This window comes from Bison bison, unplaced genomic scaffold (assembly GCF_000754665.1).
Source record: "Bison bison bison isolate TAMUID 2011002044 unplaced genomic scaffold, Bison_UMD1.0 scf7180017864254, whole genome shotgun sequence".
NCBI classification, from domain to species: Eukaryota; Metazoa; Chordata; class Mammalia; order Artiodactyla; family Bovidae; genus Bison; species Bison bison.
In genome coordinates, this window is record NW_011494826.1 from 9,722,410 (window position 1) to 9,741,892 (window position 19,483).

General features: G+C 45.8%; 1 protein-coding gene across 1 annotated transcript in view; it reads left to right on the forward strand.

Annotated features, from left to right (window-relative positions):
• Positions 1 to 7,794: 7,794 nt before the first annotated feature.
• Positions 7,795 to 19,483, forward strand: part of SORD (sorbitol dehydrogenase) — a 35,168-nt gene continuing 23,479 nt past the window's right edge. The window contains exons 1-2 of the mRNA XM_010847748.1: positions 7,795 to 8,004; positions 18,144 to 18,177. Of these exons, the coding sequence (XP_010846050.1) occupies positions 7,942 to 8,004; positions 18,144 to 18,177 (97 nt within the window). The 5' untranslated portion in view covers positions 7,795 to 7,941. The remainder of the gene's footprint in view (positions 8,005 to 18,143; positions 18,178 to 19,483) is intronic.

The window sequence follows — 19,483 nt, forward strand, 5'->3', positions numbered from 1 at the left end:
TTAAGATGGCACAAGTCAATAAAAGGGCTTCCCTGGTGGCTCAGTGGTAAAGAATCTACCTGCAATGCAAGAGAAGCAGAAGATGCTGGTTTGCATCCTGGGTTGGGAAGATCCCTTGGAGGAGGGCGTGGCAACCCACTCCAGTATTCGTGCCTGGAAAATCCTATGGACAGAGAAGCCTGGTGGGCTACAGTCTGTAGGTTCGCAGAGTCGGACATGATTGAGGCAACTGAGCATGCAAGTCAATATGGAAGATAGGCAAACCATGGAAATCCAAGAACAGGAACTCTTCTGGGCGCAAGATGACTCCAGGAATCTCGGCGGCAGGAACTAAGGATCTTCCGTGTACTGTTCTGCATTTTCGTGACTCATCTACTATTAGGGATGTTCTCGCTTCTGTATATTCAGTTTCTGTTTCCTTAGAACTTAGCCCTACTCAAGAAATACAACTTGCATCTGGCCCCACAACTTCCTCCCTCCTTACATCGTTTTAGCTTTAGCTTCTGCCCCTAATTTCCTGATTCTCTTCTTGTTTCCCATTTCAGATTCAAGAGAGCAACCCGCTGCTATTTTACTTTTTAGGCACAACCTTCTCCACTGAGCTGCCCCATTAGTATCTGATCAGCCTGTGGATCTGGGTGATTTTGGGGGATTGAGTGTCCACACATGGTCCAATCAACTGTGGACCAACGAAGCTGCCCAAGTTCTCTCTTAACAAGGGCTGTGAGTATACCAGTTACCGTGATTGCTGTAAACAAGACACTTTCCCTTATATCATCTCATGTTAATCCTTATAATAATCTTGACAATAGATATCATCCTATTTTCTACAGATGAAGAATTTAGGGGACAGAGAGCTTACCCAAGGCAAAGCCAACATGCAATCTCAAATCTGTCATTAGAAATCACCATCCAGAAGCCTCAAGGAAGCATGTTAAGTGAATTTCTCTTGAAACAAAATTACAAGGCGGAGAGATGTCAGAGAAAGGACAGCACTGCTGCTGCTGCTGCTAAGTAGCTTCAGTTGTGTCCAACTCTGTGCAACCCCATAGATGGCAGCCCACCAGGTTCCCCCATCCCTGGGATTCTCCAGGCAAGAACACTAGAGTGGGTTGCCATTTCCTTCTCCAATGCATGAAAGTGAAAGTGAAGTTGCTCAGTCGTGTCTGACTCTCAGCAACCCCATGGATTGCAGCCTACCAGGCTCCTCCATCCATGGGATTTTCCAGGCAAGAGTACTGGAGTGGGGTGCCACTGCTGCCCTTTGTTCCCCCCATGACTGCATAAAGAACAGGTTTTCCCAAAAGAACTCACCCATGGTTGATAACTATGTGTTTGTGCATGTGTTTGAGACTGTCCTGTGGGTTCAAATCAGGGATATTACTTAGAATAAAGTCTGATGGATAAAGTCTAAAACAGACCCATCTTGTACCATAATCTACCTTAAGGTACATGGTAGATACAGAGGTATCATCTTAACCTAATATAAAAAAAATCCAGATTTACAAAACAAGTCAACAAAAATATAGTTTTTTATCCTGTTGCTACTTCTTTCCATCTTATTCTGGACCCTGGGTTATGGCATTTGTGCAGGAGTGGCTTGAAGAAAACCCTAGGCTTAAGGCTCTTCAGATTCTTCTCTGTCCCAGAATAAAACAGTCAGGAAGATTCTGCATGCGTGGCATATGGGAACAGGGTGAGTGTGGTGGGACCAGCAGCGGGTGTGGGGTGGGGTGGGGGAGAGGCAGAGGGGAAGGGGTGGTAAATTAGTATCTATATACTAATATAACTCTCCCTGATGGTGTTTGGGTACAGAGTGTGGTGAGACCAGCGGAGGGTGGTAAATTAGTATCTATTTACTAATATACCTTTCTCTGATTAATGAGGAGATGGAAAAACATAAGAATTGGATGAAATAATATAAGGGAAGCCTTTAGAATATTTCCTGGCTATATTAGTTTACTATAGTTGCTCTAATCAGTTCAGTTCAGCCGCTCAGTCATGTCCAACTCTTTGTGACCCCATGGACTGCAGCACACCAGGCTTCCCTGTCCATCACCAACTCCCGGAGCTTACCCAAGCTCATGCCCATTGAGTCAGTGATGCCATCCAACAATCTCATCCTCTGTTGTCCCCTTCTCCCCCTGCCTTCTCCCCTCTGGAATCTTTCCCCAGCATCAGGGTCTTTTCCAATGAGTCAGTTCTTCGAATCAGATGGTCAAAGTATTGGAGTTTCAGCTTCGGCATTAGTCCTTCCAATGAATATTCAGGACTGATTTCCTTTAGGATGGGTTGATTGGATCTCCTTGCAGTCCAATGGACTCTCAAGAGTCTTCTCCAACACCATGTTCAAAAGCATCAATTCTTTGGCGCTCAGATTTCTTTATATTCCAACTCTCACATCCATACATGACTACTGGAAAAACCATAGCTTTGACTAGACAGATCTTTGTTGCTCTAATAAATTACTACAAACTTACTCTCTTAATTCATACAGATTTGGGAGTGATATCACCAAGATGGAGTAGGAGATTCTTGCTTCCATCCCCAACAAAGATCAATAATTAAATAGCTATTCAGGAATAAAAAACAGCTCTGGAGTTCACCTAAGAAATCTCAGCAGCACTTGAAAATAACAACAACAACTTGAGAATAACCACACCAAAAAGGAAGGAAGGCAGCTTCATTTTGTCTGCATCAACCCGTCCCACAAGCTGGCATTGCTCAACACCAAGACAGACCTCTCCAATTAGTACTCATCAGGAAAGGAAGAATGGGGTGAGCAACCAGCTTCTCCTGCCTTTGGGGTTCCCACAGGAAGGACCTGCTTCAGTTCACCCCACTCAGAGACTGGCAAAGCTGAGGTGTATGAAGATAGCTAGGTTTGGGGAAGAAAAGTGGGTGATTCCAGTGGTAGTCACACAATCAGAGCAACCACAGTTCCCAGTAACCTGTTCTGCAGGTGAGCCCAAAAGCTTTCAACACTGAAGAAACTGACAGCCTGCACAGCTGCTAGGGATGCTCTGCAGGTTTCACTGGCATTTGTCCAAAGGTAGTTGGATTTGCTAATGCCAACCTCCTGAGTCCCTCCCCTTGCCCACTGGAGCCCAGGAACCACACTGGCAGCCAGCCCAGGCCTCTGCAGCTGCGTGAATTGAAGATGCCCGGCTAGACCTCTGCAGTTCACCCCCGCCACTGCATGCACTTGACAAAAGCCCCTCTCGCTGTGTACTTGCATGCCACAGGCCTGACGCCTGTCACCAGACTCCACTAGTATATATGGATGTCCATGGGGAGACTGCAGCCAAGGCAGAGCAGGCCAGTGACCTGGGACCCTGCAGCTGCTTGAGGGCCTGGATCAGGCTCTGTCTTTTGTCACTGGCCTGCGCCAGGGCACTCACCTGCACTAACCCCTCCAAACGTGTACCTGTATGCCCTTAGCCCAATCCCAGGTGGGCTCCACTGCCACACGCTGGTGGTGATTCCCAGCAGCCATGGTAATGCATACAGCCAGCCAGGGCCCTGCAGGTGCCAGTGCATGCACAGTCGGCGCTGGCCCTTGCTGCCTGCCCTGGTCCCCACCACTCCATGTGTGTTAGCAATTACCCCTGCCGCCGCAGGCACCAGCAGCCTGCCCCCACAGCTCCTGTGTGCATAGCTCCAGCCACCACTGCTGCTTGCCCCGGTCCATAGCAGCTGGATCTGGGGACACTGCTGAGGACTCCAACAGCCCTTACCGTCTTTGTGGACTCCCAGTATCACTTGTCAATGGGCCGGGGACCCTGATGGACTGAGAGTAATGAGTCACCATGACTCCCGGTCCTGCTGCCACCAAAAGGAGTTCATTACCATTAGGCCTGCGTATAAGAAATGCTGAAAGGAGTTCTTCAAGCTGAAATGAAAGGATGTTAACTAGTAACAGGAAAATAAAATTATATTTCAACAAGTTGAATAATTTAGAAGAAATGGGTGAATTCCTAGAACCATACGATCTACTGAGTCTGAATCCTGAAGAAATAGAAAATCTGAATAGACCAATAACAAGTAAGGAGATTGACTCCTTACTTTCACTCCCAGGGCTCAGGTTCGATCCCCAGTCAGGGACCTAAGATCCCGCAAGCACTGCAGCCAAATTTAAAGAAAAAAAAAAAAGACATTACAGGATATAGACCAATATTCCAAAGATCAGATGAATATAGATAAAAAATTCTCAACCAAACAGTAGCAAACCAAATTAAACAGCATATTAAAAGGATCATTCACGGTTATCAAGTGAGCTTAATCCCTGATGCAAGAATAACTCAACATAATACAAATCAAAATGAGTAAATTTTGGAGATCTTAATATACACCTTAGTGACTACAGCAAGTAACTTGAAGTATTCTTGAAAGTTGCCATGAGAGTGAAGCTTTAATGTTCTCACCAATACAATGACAACAAAATGGTAATTATATGAGCTAAAGGATGAGCTAAAGCTAATAAACTAGCCCTGTAGTTTTAAACATCTCCTAATATAAACGTGTCAAACCATCACATTGTACAGCTTAAACTTACACAATGTTATATGTAAACAATATCTCAAAGCTGGGATAACACACCAATACACATTTATTCTTTTAAAATTCTAGAGGTCAGTAGTCTGAAATCAGTTTCTCTGGGCCAAAATCAAGCTGTCTGCTTCCTCCTGAGTCTCTCTGGGAGAATCTAATTAGTCGTCTTTTCTAGCATCCAGAGCTGCATCTTTGTTGACACCTTTCTCTATCTTGAAAGCCAGCAGTTAGCATACAGCTTCAGTTCTCACAGCAACGAAGACCCAGCACAGCCAAAAATAAATAATAAATACATAAAATCATTAAAAATCTTGGATCTGTCCTCTGCACTCCATCTCCCTTCCACCACTTGTCTAAGCCCAAGTTACCTTCCTCAGCTGACATTTGGCAGTCACCTAACCTGTCTGTCCACTTGCTTCCACTTCTCTGTCCCAGCTGCACTGCTACCACTACCAAGCGCCTCTCTCCCTTGGATGGTTCTAGATTAAAATTCCCTGCTCTCTTAGTTCTTTTTCTAACCCTTCTTTCTTGAGATTTGTTAATGGCAGATATATTGCCAGTTCCTTGGGGGAAGTCCATTAATCTTACCCGCTGCATATGAATTTTACTGGCTTAACTCTCTTGAGTAACCTTATTTTTTAAGATCTGCAGGAAATCTCATGGTTGCTTTTGTGGTTGTTTTTATTTATTTATTTTGTTGTAAATAACCAGGTTCGAGTAATTGAATACTTGATGACAAAATGGAGAAATCTGGAAATCAGAGATTTTATAACTGTTTTGACCTTTGGAATATTAAGGCCTTGTGACACACTGATTTTTCTTGTTAATGCGCTATGTAAAATTCCAGATCTATAGTAACCCAGTATCAGTGAAGGATGTTCCCTCTTTCTCTGGATGTTTGACCCCAGAAGATATGCATCCTGTGATTAAATTTTTAAAGTTCAAATTAAGTTTTTCTGGCAGAATTCTATTGACAAGTTGTTGAAGTTGTATTCAGTGGAAAGAGTGCCTAAAAGTGCTGTGTTGTTTGGGAAAGTTAGGCCAAGGCCCAGAGAAGCTGTGCTAAGTAGGCCAGCAGGAAAGGCAAAGCCAGCATTTTATCCTTTATTCAGTAAAATGCCTAAAAAAAATCTGTTCCTCACCACTGTGAATGCTGGTCTCTGTTAGGAAATTACATAGAAAGATGACAACTAGTTGTTTAAATACTGTAATAAGGACTTGCTTTTTTTTGTCTTAAAAATGTCAGTTTCTGAAGAACCTTTATCAACTCACCATGTTAACTTTTCTATAAAGGGCCCTAGTCATAGAATATTTTTAAAATGTATTTCTTGGACTTCCCTGATGGCACAGTGGATAAGAATCAGCCTGCCAATGCAGGGGACGCAGGTTCTATCCCTGGTCTGGGAAGATCCCACATGCCTCCGAGCAATTAAGCCCCTGCGCCACAACTACCGAGCCTGTGTGCTGTAACTACTGAAGCCCGCACACCCTGGAGCCTGTGCTCTGCAACAAAAGAAGCCACTGCAGTGAGAAGCCCACTCACCACAGCTAGAGAGTAGTCCCTGCTCACCACAACTAGAGAAAGCCAACGTGAAAGCAACGAAGACCCAGCACAGCCGAAAAAACAAAAAGTATCTCTCCTGCCCTTCCAAATCTCTTGGTCTTCAGCCAACAGCCTTCAAGAGAGTTTCAAAGTGCTATTGCTCAGGAGAAAACAAATACCACTCCACATGTGGCAGTTGTGGCATTATTTTAGTGACTTTTGGTTCTGATGTTCTGTTTTCTTAAAACTCAAGAAGTATCTACTTCAAGTAGCCTTCCGCTCTTAAGCCATTCCTGAGGCTTTCTCCATCTTCAGCTTTACTCATTGGAAAAACCTTCTGGGAGACTGTGATGAAATGCTACAAGGCAAGAAGGTGAAGCTGTTTTAAATTCAGGTGCCTGAGTGAAGGCAAGCAACCCCTAGTTAGTCATCTCTCTACGGCCTGCTCAGCAGAGTGCAGGAGCAGCCTGGGGAACCAGCCAAGCACAGCCAAACCTTGTGGGAGGCGTCTCAAAGCAAAAACATGACTGACTCTGTAAGTCCCCTACAAAATCCATCCCATTGCCTTGTTATACCTTGTAATACTCCCCCCACCAACACACACACTTCCTTTTGTGTCATTATTGGCATTCCAAAGTCTGATCCATGTTCATCATCAAATATTCTTTTTTGAGCTCCTTCATTGTATAGACCAGTTTACCAGGTTCTGTTTAATGAATGAGGCCTTAGTCCCAGTGGGTTTCCAGTACATCTGAGGAAGGGAGGATTACTAGTGAAAAGACAGGCCATGCCCCATATGTGAGGCACGGAGTAGGTGCCACACTAAAACATCGTCAAGAAATAAGGTGCTGGGGAAAGTGTCCAGGAGTAGGTGAGAGGATCTGGTAGAGTGTCTGGAGGAGGAAAGGGTGTAGGGAATGAAATCCATACACTGTCTTCAAAGTCCTCAAAGCAGGGTTGGGTCTTTGCAGACTTAGGCCTTCCCAGAGGGCAACTCTCTCCCCTTAGAGTTAAACTTCCCTGTTTCTTGAAGGGGAGAGAGACTTAAAGGAAGAATTTGGGCAGAAATCCTGCTTCTAATATAAAAAGCAGCTGGGTAAGAGAAAGGGACTCACAGATTCCACTGCATGGCCTCCTTACACTTAAGCATCAGGCCCACAGGGCGATGCACCGTTTCATTCATTCACTTCTGGTGCCAGGCACTGTGCTGCATTCTGGGGACATGCGCCCAACATAGACACTGCATCAGTGCAGCACACCATTGGCCACCTGCAGCCTCAGCATTCTCAATGCTAATAATACAGACCCTAAGGCCTCAGTTGAGACTAGACTGTATCAAAATCTCTGTGCTGGTCCTGAGAAACTGCCCCACACTGCCCATCCTCATTACTCCGCAGCTAAAGCTTGAGAACTCTGGTCTGAGGGGTACTGCCTCTGCAGACTACTTTCAGGGCAGACTGGTCCCCTTGGATGTGAGACAGACCAACTGTGCACTGCAGGTGGAGCTGGGTTGGTCTTCTTCACCCCTCCCCACCCCCTTCCTACCTCTCCCTCTCCCTTCCCTACCCCCTCCCTTCACTCTCTAACTTTCTTCGCACCCTCCCCCCCACCCGCTCCCCCTCCCCACTCCCGCCCCCGGCTAGCTCTGGGGAAGGCTAGCCCCGCCCCTCTCCGCTAGCCCCGCCCGGCTGTCAGGGACAAGGAGGCCCCGCCCGGAGCTGGGCGCGCGCTCCCAGTCAAAGCCCAGCCTCCCGCCCCTCACCCCCAACCCTCCAAGGGGCCGCCAACCAAGCCACCTCACCAGCTGCGGACAGCGGCCCCGACCCGAGAGGGAGAGAGCGACAGACATGGCGGCGGCCCAGCCCGAGAACCTCTCCCTGGTGGTGCACGGACCCGGAGACTTGCGCTTGGTAAAACTGGATCGGGAGTGGGAAGACTAGCCTGTTCCTGCCCTACTCGCCTCCAAGCCCAGCCGCGGTCTCAGCTCGCCAATTCCAGCGCGGTGCGGGCCCCACACTGCGCGTCCTGGCCCGGCGATCGAGCTGGTTACCATGTTGGGGGGAGGGGGACAGTTGGCCGTTCGTTCTAAGGTGCGGTGAGCAGGGTTCTTGTAACGTCCCTCCCGGAACCTAGCCCCGTGGCCGGCACGTGGCCAGAGCCCAGGAAGGTTGCAAAATGATTGAAGCCCTCTCCCTCCTTTGCCAGCTTCGGATTCATAGTCCTGCCCCTTGTCATTGCATTTTGCAGAAGTGATATCAGACAGGCTGCCTCATTTAGGACACGTGCTGGGCTTCTTTCCTGGTTAGACAGTGCAGGCAGAAAGAAGAGTCAGACATTTAAAAGCTGTGGTACTCGTATTTAATCTTTCTTGCTTGGGGCTGATCACACACCCTTTGCAGGATTATTAGATCAGCAGAATTCCTAGCACCTAATAGATACTCCGAAAGTGCCAGCTTCTTGCACGTTTAGTGTCAGCACAGATCTCCATCTCCAGGACTCTTGGTGTTCGCCATGCCTGTGCCAAATTTGTGGATCTTGATAGTCTTCATGTCTCTAAAGCGCCTTTCCTCCTTACCTCTCTTAGTCCACACGTGGTTTATGTTTCAGCCATTTTCCTTCCCGTTCCTTCTCCCTTGTCCCTTTAAGAGCAATATGTATGTGTCTCCTGCACCCCAGACCCTGCCTCTGCTCCCTGGCTCATGGGACCAAAGTTCTGGGAGCTGCGGAGTCAGCCTTGTAGTTGTGCCAGGGCTCCTTTGACAAAGTCCATCTCAAATGGGCCTGGGCAGTTGGTATGTGGGATGGGTCCTGTGCCAGCCATCTCACCTATTCCCTAGCACTTCCTTCCCCCTCAGAGAGAGTATGCACCAGGATCTAAATTGGAGAGACTTGGAAAATTATCCAGCTTTAGTCAAGTAGTCAAGTAGTTCTTGACTATTTGATAATCTATGGTTTCTGTCCCCATAGGATGCAAACAGATTGAGTTTGGCAGCAATTTCAGAGTTCATGGACTTCCTTTACGGCCCTCCTTCATAGATCCTCTAGAGGTCTGTGGACCCCAGAATGCCTGCCCAGAGCCAACTCAGTTGAGGGAAGTGCCATCCCCAAGGTGACAGGCTTCATTAGTTAAGAGAGCCCAGAATAACCCAGAGTTTCAGACACTTATTCCAGTGCTCCTTCTACTCCCCTTGGAGCCTCCAGCCAAGATCCTGAATTAAAGTGTCACTGTTAGTTCTTATTGCTGCAGACACCAGATGGTATTATGAAGAAAGGAAAGTGGTACAGCTATACACAGCTTACAGAGTGATCTCAAACTCAGCCCTGCATCTACAAACATTTACTGGATGAGAGGGAGCCTGCTGTGTGCCATACATTGGGCTGGGGGCTCAGAGAGGAGGAGGAGGACACAGCCCTGACACCCAAGCTGCTCTAGACACTCAGATGCACTAAATGATACAAGTGTGAGGACTTTGCTGGAGGCCACAGAGAGTAAAGGCCTCACAGGGGCCTTTAGCCCAGGGAAGAGACCCTAGAGGAGATGGATGCTACTTGAGGACGGAAACTAGGGGACATTCAGGCAAGTGGAAAAGCAAGTACAAACTAAGAGCAGGACAAAATTTTGTGTCCTCTTTTCTGGTCTTATAAATATGTGGTGTACCGAATGCTCGGGCTTCCCAGGTGGTGCCAGTGGTAAAGAAACCCCCTGCCAAGGCAGGAGACATAAGAGACATAGATTGAATCCCTGGGTCAGGAAGATGCCCTGGAGGAGGGCATGGCAACCCACTCCAGTATTCTTGCTTGGAGAATCCCCATGGACAGAGGAGCCTGGCGGGCTATAGTCCATAAGGTTGCAGAGAGTCGGACACAAATGACGAAGCTTATCACACAGGCACTGAATGATCAGGGCCTGCCTTAAGGAAAGTCAGTGTACCTAATAATAAGCAGAACTGTAATTACACCCCCAGGCTCTCCGTTGCCTTAATTCCTAAACTCAGGCTCTCCCACTGCTCAGCCAGACTGTTTATGTGGCTCTGTAGAACTAAGCATTGAACATAGAAGAGGGTGGGGAGGCTCACCTAAAATTGGTTTTATCAACTGTGCCTTAGAAGCCACCCACTGCCCAAATTAGGGGCTGGGATGGAGTGAGTGTATCCGAAAGAGATGAGAATGTGATAGGCTGAAGAATGTAGCCTGTGGTGGTGGGGTTGGTACACTCACTGGGTGAAAGGCTTCAGGGTGGATTCAGGAAGACCCCAACTCTTGGAGGTGATGGGGTTCATTTACTGGACAAAAGAGAGTAGATTAAAATGGTAAGTTTGGTTCGAATTTAAGATGTCTCTGGGACAGGACCTTTTAGTGTCTCTGAGAACCTCCCAGATTCCTCTGTCCATGGGATTCTCCAGGCAGGAATACTGGAGTGAGTTGCCATTTCCTTCTCCAAACACTTGCAACCTAACACAGACCCTTCTGGCCCTCGCCACTCCCTCCTGAGCATGCGTGTCGCCCAGCACCTCCATAGGGAGCCAACTGGTGGGATATCTCTGCCCTTGCACCCCCTTAAAGCACCCCCTTAAAGCAGATAGGCTAAGTGTTTTGGGGTTGAATTGGGAGTAGACATCTCAGCAGCCACTTGAAACTTGTGGCCTGCCTACCAGGAAGGAAACCTGATACCCAGCCTTCCTCTAAACTGCCTATGAAAAATGCAGGATTCCCTTTTCTTTCTCCAAGCTGTGGCTGCAGGGAAGGAAAAATTAAACCCCTTCACTATTAGGTAACTAGTGATCACCACAGTCACAGCAAGGGAGGAGTCAGTGCTCCTTGGCCAGGGGACTTGGGCCTGCACTGTGGTTTGGGCTCTGGGGCATTTGTAAGTTGGGTGGTAAATCAGAGTAGGAGTGTGTACACATATATACACTGAGAGATTGCTGGTTTCTTTATAATTCCTTATGATGAGGACTTAGGACGTTCACTCCTTCACTCTTCCTTACCCCTAGCATTTTAAATAGAGAACATGTGGACTTGAAAGAAACAATGGAAGAGGTGACCAAGCTGATGCACAAACAGCTTATCAGCAAACACTGTCAGCTCGCTGAGGTCCTCTTCAAATGGAGACAGTAATGAGATCACAAGCCAAGTAGGGGCCAGAGTGGCCAGCAGTTCTACTGCTTCTGGTTGTGTGACTTAACAGATTACTTTCCATTTCAATTTCCTGTCTTTATAATGGGGATGGTAGTAGTACTCACCTCTGAGTTGTGTGAGAATTAGATAGCATTGGAGAGCAAGAAATTTTCCTGTACCCTTCTAGGTTCTTCTGGCTGGTCTGAGATAGGACCTTGACATGAGATAGGAGAAAACCAAACAAAATTTTATTACATATGCATACATGAGAGAGACCCAGGAAAACTGAGAAACTTGCCAAAATGGCCAAAGCCCTCACCTTGAATACCATCTACAGCTAAAGAGAAAAGAAGATGTTGAGGGTGGGGAGAGTCAGTTATGGGAGGTTGCCAGGGAAAGCTCAGAAAACAAGGGTAAGGTTGTTATACAGATTTAAGTCATTGCCTTCTCCACTGACGAGTTTCGAGAGATTTGGTCATCTTCCTCTATTTGGTACATTGAGGAAGACACCCGTATAAACGGAGATTTTCCTTACAAATGTGTCACTTGGGTTTTCAGAACTTATTCAAAAATAACCAGCTTAAAATAATTAATATGCCTAAGAGACATATTTTGGGATGGTGAATTCTGCCCCCTTACAGAATTCTTTCTCTGAATTATTATTTCATGGAATTGGGATATGAAATAGTCTAATTAGTTTTTCCCCGAAGAAGCTATTTGAGGGAAGTTATTTAAATAGTTGGAGAAGGCAATGGCACCCCACTCCAGTACTCTTGCTTGGAAAATCCCATAGACAGAGGAGCCTGGTAGGCTGCAGTCCATGGGGTCGCTAGGAGTCGGACACGACTGAGCGACTTCACTTTCACTTTTCACTTTCATGCATTGGAGAATTTAAATAGTTTGTGTTTCCCAAACTGTCTGAGATAAAGGACCAATTTAGTTTTGTTTCCAATTGGTCATGGATCAGTATGTTTGTATCACTGCATTTGGATGTTGCAGCAATGTCAAAATGCTGTAAACATCTCTAAATGCCCCTGCCAATAATTTCTGTACATATTGCATCACCTATCAGCAGCAGTCCATCGACCATGCTGAGAACATGTTATCTCCCTTATTCTTACCTACCAGTTCTTTCAGATTTCAGGCAGGAGCCTGGGGACAGGGAAAACAAGAACAGCACAGCCCCCACCTGGTGGAGGGGATGTAGTCAGATGTTTTTGTTTTATGATAGCTGTATGAAGAGAGAACTGGTTAAGGGAAAATAATCATTTCAGAGCGACGGGTTGATGTTGTTTAATTATAAAGGGCAGAGAAAATAGTGCATTGGCATCAAGTTTAAACATTAATCAGAGTACCATGAAGATATTTCTTAGTTTTTGCTCTGTGAGGAAATGTATTATATCTGATGTCCAAAGAATTCCTTTGAATCTATAATGATATTTTAAAAAGTGAGATAATTCTGAGTCTGTAATACACATTCAAGGGGTCCCTTTCTTGCATATACACTTTGCTGTTAAGATTTTGGTTGGGGAGGAGAAGATTGTAGAAAGAGGGGGGTATGATCACACGGCAGCTGGGGTGATCCTAAATGTCAGGTCTGTCTCCCTGGTTTTGCCACCAGTAGGCTGAGCTGCCTGCTTCTATAGGATTAAATTAAAGGGCCCCGAAAGGCTTTAAGGAACAGCTGGGCTAAACTGGGAGATTACTGTGAGTGAGGAAACGAGGCTGCTTAACCCTTTAATACCTGAGCTAGACTTATCAGTCAGAGGCAGTTGAAGCCGAATCTAAAACTCCTTCAGAAAACAGGAAAATGAGGTAGTAACAAATAGGCCAAAGAAATAACTCCTTTCTTTTTTATCTTAATTATGTTCCAACAACAAAACAAAACAAAACCAGATAACAACAGGCAATTAAATCCAGCAAATACTGCCATCTGTGCCAACAGATGCCATAGAAGGGCAGTGCCAAAGGCCAAATGCAAAAGGCCAGGAAGTACAAAGCTGACATTTTCCCCTAAAAGCAGGAGGAGCAGTAAACAATACCACAAACAGGATTTTAACATTTTATATTATACATCCTGGCGCTACTAACAGACCTGGTAAAAGTAACCCTGTTCTGATAGGAACACTAGAATTATGGGTGGGTGTGGGGTAAATTTCTTTCAAAACTGCATGACAGAGAAATTGAGGAGAAGTGTATACTCATATATAACATTGATGTCCACTTCATAAGTCTTTTAGTGTGGCTGTTAAAGCTGGCAGTTTTCCCCAAACTAGATTTACATGAAGAACACTAATTATTGGAGAAACTATGGTCAAATTTTGTGAAGTGATATTCAAAGTTTATCACTGTTGAGAATCTTATGACCATCATGTATGGATTCAATTAGGTGCTGCGGAAGCTCAGGAGAGGAAGGGTGGTGGGGATAGAGAAGAGTCTTTTTTGCAGGAGGTGATTGTTTCTCTCCATGTTCGTGATTCATCCGAGCCAGTCCCAGGGTTACAACCTTCTATTGGACAACCTCACCTGGATGTCCCTGACACTGCAATCTTTATACATCCAAACCTCAAATCTCCCTGAGTTCCCACAGGAATTAGGAAGCCATTCCAGGTAACTCCCTTCCCCTCACTTCTCACCTCCTGTGGGATCTCAAGGAAGAAGAAAGGGGATTGACCAGTGGAGAAATGGCCCCCTTGAGGTGAGGGAGTGAGTGTGGGGTGGTTTGGAAATTGCAGGAGGCTTGCAAGGAGGTAAATAGCTTGCAAAATGAGGGGGTTTAGGATTTTGCAGGGCCACTGGACACTTTAAATGAATTTGCAATTTAGAAAGATTGTTATCGGCAGAAGACTGGTTGGAGCCCAGAGAGCCTGGGCTGGAGGCTGGAGACCCGCTCAGTGAACTTTGCGAGAATGTCTGACCCTTCTACTTTGACCTCGAGTTTGCCAGGACCAGTGTCGGCTAGAACAAAGCCTCTTAGGATAAAGTGGCCAAATGGAAAACTGAATTTTCCTCATACCCTCAAAACACCCTTCAAGCCCTCAGGGGAGGGGGAAAGTTGAGGAGTGAGGGAAACAAAAATAAGATTTTCTGCTCTGGTCTCCTTAAGGGTGCAGGGCAGCCAGCCAGCAGGTTGACAGGAGACCTGGCAAGTAGCGCAGGCGGCAAAGGTGGGCTGCAAGGACCAGGGGGCGAGAATGGCCGCTTTCTCCCAGCCGTGCCCTTTGTCCCTTACTCTGAGGCAGGGGGCACGGTCTTTACACTCAACTGTTAGAATCAAGCCTAAAAAATGCTGGAATCCTACTTGACTTTTCTCCTAAATTCCAGCCTTTTCAGAAGCAGTCTAGTTCCCTTCATGTTGACCTGAGAAACAAGAGACATACAACTTTTCTCCAAAATAGTTTTAAAAGTTACCCTTTCAAAAGAAAAAGGACACGGTTGTCTAGAGCTGGTTCAACCACGTTGTGAGCTGATTTTACAGAAAGGATTTTGATTTTATTTCTTTTGTAATAAGAGCTAACATTTACTACGAGTCAGGCACTCTTTTTTTTTTTTTTTTTTTTTGGCTGAGCTGCACAGCTAGTGAGATCTTAGTTCCCCGACCAGCGATTGAATCCAGGCTCTTGGCAGAGAGAGTTTGGAGCCAGTGGACTACTGAGGAATTCCCAAGGGCTCTCTCTTTTATGATTATCTTCGTTAGACAGAGGAAGAAGATTGAAAGTCCAACGACCTTATGTAACTGCCCCAAGGACACACAGCTCCTGGAGGGGAACCTGTGTTTCAACACAGATAGGTGATTCCAGAGTCATGTTGGCTGGAGGAGGGGGAGGGCATTTTCTCCTAATTTCTCCTCATCTTGAGACCATTGCTACCATCCAGGCAAGACATACTCAGATGGACAACTGGAAGTTGAGGAAAGGGGGCCAATAGGGCATATTCAGGGAATATATATTTAAGCTAATTTGAGAAAATATATTTAGGAAAGGCAAGATAACATTTAGGATGTGAGATTCCCCTGAGATGATTCTGTGTTCCCACAGAGTTCTTCCTGAAGTATTTACATGATTTATTTGTGGTGGTGGTGGAGGAGGAAGACCTGAAGGGCATAGAAGGGACTCAAAGTGAAAATGCTGTAAAACTTACATAACTCAGTAAAGAGTGTTCCTCAACTCCTCTCTATCCCTTGGTTACTATCACTCACAGAAAAATAAGAAATCCTGTTCAAGAGACTTTGAATATGTGTGATGACAAACCTTTGGGAATGAAGAAAGGGGCCAGGGGGTTAAAAGTGAAATTATGAGATCTCAGAGGAGCTAAGAAATTTTGATACATGAGAAATAGGATAAATGAATATCACCACTGTAATATGAGACAGAAAAGGAGATTAAGTAAACAGGATTTAGCCAACATCATACCAAGGAACCAACCATAAATGAAAAGCAAGATTTTTTTTAATAACCATAACTTTTGAAAACATTGTGAGCCCTGCAGCTATGCTTAGGATAATATTTACAAATTTAAGGACTGATCTTAACATGGTCTTGTGCTCGGGTGGCATGTCTCCTGCAGAGAAGAGAGAGGAGAGCCAAACTGAGCTGTAAGAGTCTTTAGACTCAGCAAGAAAGAACAGAAAAAGACAGATGATTTTCAGGGACGGGTATTTAAGTTCCCCAAGTCTGTTCTGCTACTAAGGAAAAAACAGGTTATCGGCACAGCACCCTCTAGTGTCCAGGAGAGACACTGCAGCTTTGCCCATGTGGTAAGACCAAAGTTTGTGAGCTCTGTTAACTCCCAGTTACAATAATCTCTGGTGACCCAAGGGCAACTTGGTGCTCCTAACTGTTGCTTTGAGTTTGGATCTTACCATCTTTCCATCCCAAATTCCCAGTGCCTGGAAAGTTGCCTACTAGCACCTTAGGGGGTTGTGGGGGTAGGGGATGGGTGGGGATGGGGAGAGTGCAGTTCCATGTTTGAAATAAAAAGCCTTACTTAGTCTTAGTTTCATTTTAGCATGTAATTTAAATTTTCATTCCGTATAACAGAACCATAACCTTACACAGCAGTCTCTGATGCTGTATAATGTCAGATGTGGGACCAGCAACTTTGAGAAAGATTTTGGTGACAGCCAGCTATCTGGAGTTGCCTGTTTCTAGATGGCTTTCTTCCCTCCCTCTCTTCTCTCCTCTCTCCTTTCCTCTCTTCATTCCAAATGTATTAAGAGATGAAAAAACTGCCTCTTGTCCCCCCATCAAGCTACTTTGGGTGCAGCTCCATCATTTACTACCTTATTGTTACTATGAAGAGACGGCCAAATCTCCCTGTTCCTCACCCTCATCATAGACCAAAAATGGGATAATAATAAGGCATTACATAGGGTTGTCCTGGGGATGAGCTGAGGTGATGCATGAGCAGCACCTGACACAGAGAAGTTGGTCAGTGTTAACTAATGAGCATGAGCGTTAACCCTTTGATCTTTTGATTCACGGGAAACAGGGAGTTCAAATAAGCATTGAGCTGTTATAACAGAAAAGGCTGATAATCTTGGATGAGCAAGAACCTCAGACTTTCTGTGGAAATACTGTTATGGAGAGTGATTATTTAACAAGTACCAAGCCTCCCAGGTTTGGCGCAGAGCACTGTATCTGGTGCCAGAGATTGAAGGCATAGTCTTTGGCAACAAGGTTCTTATCATGTTAGCAAAATAGTGCTGCTGCTGCTAAGTTGCTTCAGTCGTGTCCAACTCTGTGCGACCCCATAGACGGCAGCCCACCAGGCTCCCCTGTCCCTGGGATTCTCGAGGCAAGAACACTGGAGTGGGTTGCCATTTCCTCCTCCAATCAAAATAGCACTAGGATTACTTATTGCTCCCATAAAAGCATCTGGAGGAGGCTTTGTGAAGGAGGCAAGCTTTGAGCCATGCTTCCTTCTAGAGCACTCTGCATTGGGTCCAGTTCCAAAATTCTCATTATCTGATTGCTCCTTACATCACCCCTAGAGGAGAAAAGGCAAATTCCACTTTGAGGGTGCAATGAGATGCAATGAGGCAGGCTTGGGAGTTGGACACACCTGGGGTTAGACCTGATTTGTCCATTCTGGTCCTGTGACCTTGATCAGGTTTTTTTAACTTGCTAGTCTCAGGTTTCCCATCTGCAAGTGATGGGCCATGTGCCAGGATGTATGTAAAGCCCAGTAGACTGTCTGGCACATGGTATGTCCAGTGAATGGTTTATTTGTATCCCTTCTCCCTCTTCTTGCTTGGCTGCCTTCAAAGAATTAATAAAATGAACATTTGGATTTGGCCACTCACTGTCCTTCTACCTTGTCATTAGGAACTTCCTAGCTAGTTGGCAGTGGGAAAAAAAGCTCGGTAAATTATCATTATCCTCATCATAAATAGCTGTGACCATCAGATTGCTTTTTAACCCAGTGAGCGTGTGCAAAATGCAGGTCCTCTGTGTCCCCCCAAACTAAAACTCCAGTGGGAGGTTTTGAAAGAGAGTACCAAGCGTTAGTCTGTGCACTGATGTGAATGAGCGGAGCACACACAGTTTCCAACATGTCCAGAGACAAAAGCCTTCCTGTGCCACTGCTGGAAACACCTCGTCCTTTCCCAGTACAAGTTCGCCAGACCAAAGAAAACTAAGTAAGAATGTATTATCCACACCCCACATTAGAGACCCAGAAGTATCCTTTCTGCCAGGGTATGCAAGTTGTGTACTTTTCCTTGCTCCATGGCACATTTCACCAGTGGGCTGGGTGAGGTCAGCAGTTGGAGTCAGCAGGATTCAGGATAACCCCTCCGACATCCACCCAGCAGCGGTATGGTCTGAATCTGTGTTAATTATAAGAAGAAATATTTGAATGAAACTTTGAAATGTTCATAAGGTAAAGTTGTTGTACATGCTAAATTATTTTTCTATTTTGTTTCCTTTAGGAAAACTATCCTATCCCTGAACCAGGCCCAAATGGTAGGTCCGTGGAATATTCGACTTGTCTTTTATTGTTTCTTGTTGTTTACCCCGGAGACACACATATGCTGTTCCTTTCTCCCTCTTTTCCTACTGTTTGTTACTTAAAAACCTCCATTAAAAACCAGAGGGATGGGTGGGGGAGGGAGATAGGAGGAGGATTCAGGATGGGGGTGTACATGGGCACCCGTGGCTGATTCATGTCAGTGAATGACAAAAACCATCACAATATTGTAAAGTAATTATCCTCCAATTAAAGTAATTAATTTAAAGAAAACCATGCTTTTCTTAGGCTTTCAACCTAGTTCTATTGTCCACAGTATGGCTAGATAGATTCAATCGGCTGCTACATGAAATAAAAGAAACAGTGATAGAACCAGAGGAGTTACTGTATCAAACTGCTGACTTGTCCCAGAGAATTTGACATAAAATTCTTCAGGTTATGGACAAAGGCAGAATTGTCCCTCTTTTGAACTAATGACAGAATTAGGTTACTCTGTCCTCTATAAACTGCCATTTGGATCGCCAACCCATGTCCTAACTCCAAACTTTGGAAAGGCGTGAGTCTTTAGATCGTAATCTTGTAAATACAAAAGGGGACGTCCAGGACAGTCTCCAAAGACCAGGCTGTTCTCTCCACTGGGGGTGGGACGAGCTGCATAGAGCCCTTCCCTACTACCCTAATCAAACAGGAGCAGGAAGTGGGTGAGCACACTGGGGCAGGGTTCCTGCCACCTTTGCTCCATTCCTTCTGGCCAAACCTGCCCAGCCGAGCTGACCCGCACATTTCCCAGGGTGATGTCTCTACCTGGGGAGCTCATGCCACCCTCCTAGCTGTGGCAGCTTCCAACTGACAGTTTCCCAATTCCTTTCATCGCTGGGGTCCCGCAGCAGGAAGTGAGGCAGGTGGCAAGGGGCAATTTCTATCCTTGATGAGTTGGGTGCATGCTTCCCTGCCTCACCCAGAACTGTAGCTTCTGTGTGAACATCAGACTGAAGGCAGCTTTCCTGGAGCCTCTGGGGTTTTGTTACTCAAAGGTCAATTGGGTTACTGATTTATAGCAATAGTTCAGTTCAGTTCAGTCGCTCAGTCGTGTCCAACTCTTTGCAACCCCATGAATCGCAGCACGCCAGGCCTCCCTGTCCATCATCAACTCCCGGAGTTCACTCACACTCACGTCCATTGAGTCAGTGATGCCATCCAGCCATCTCATCCTCTGTCGTCCCCTTCTCCTCCTGCCCCCAATCCCTCCCAGCATCGGGGTCTTTTCCAATGAGTCAACTCTTCGCATGAGGTGGCCAAAGT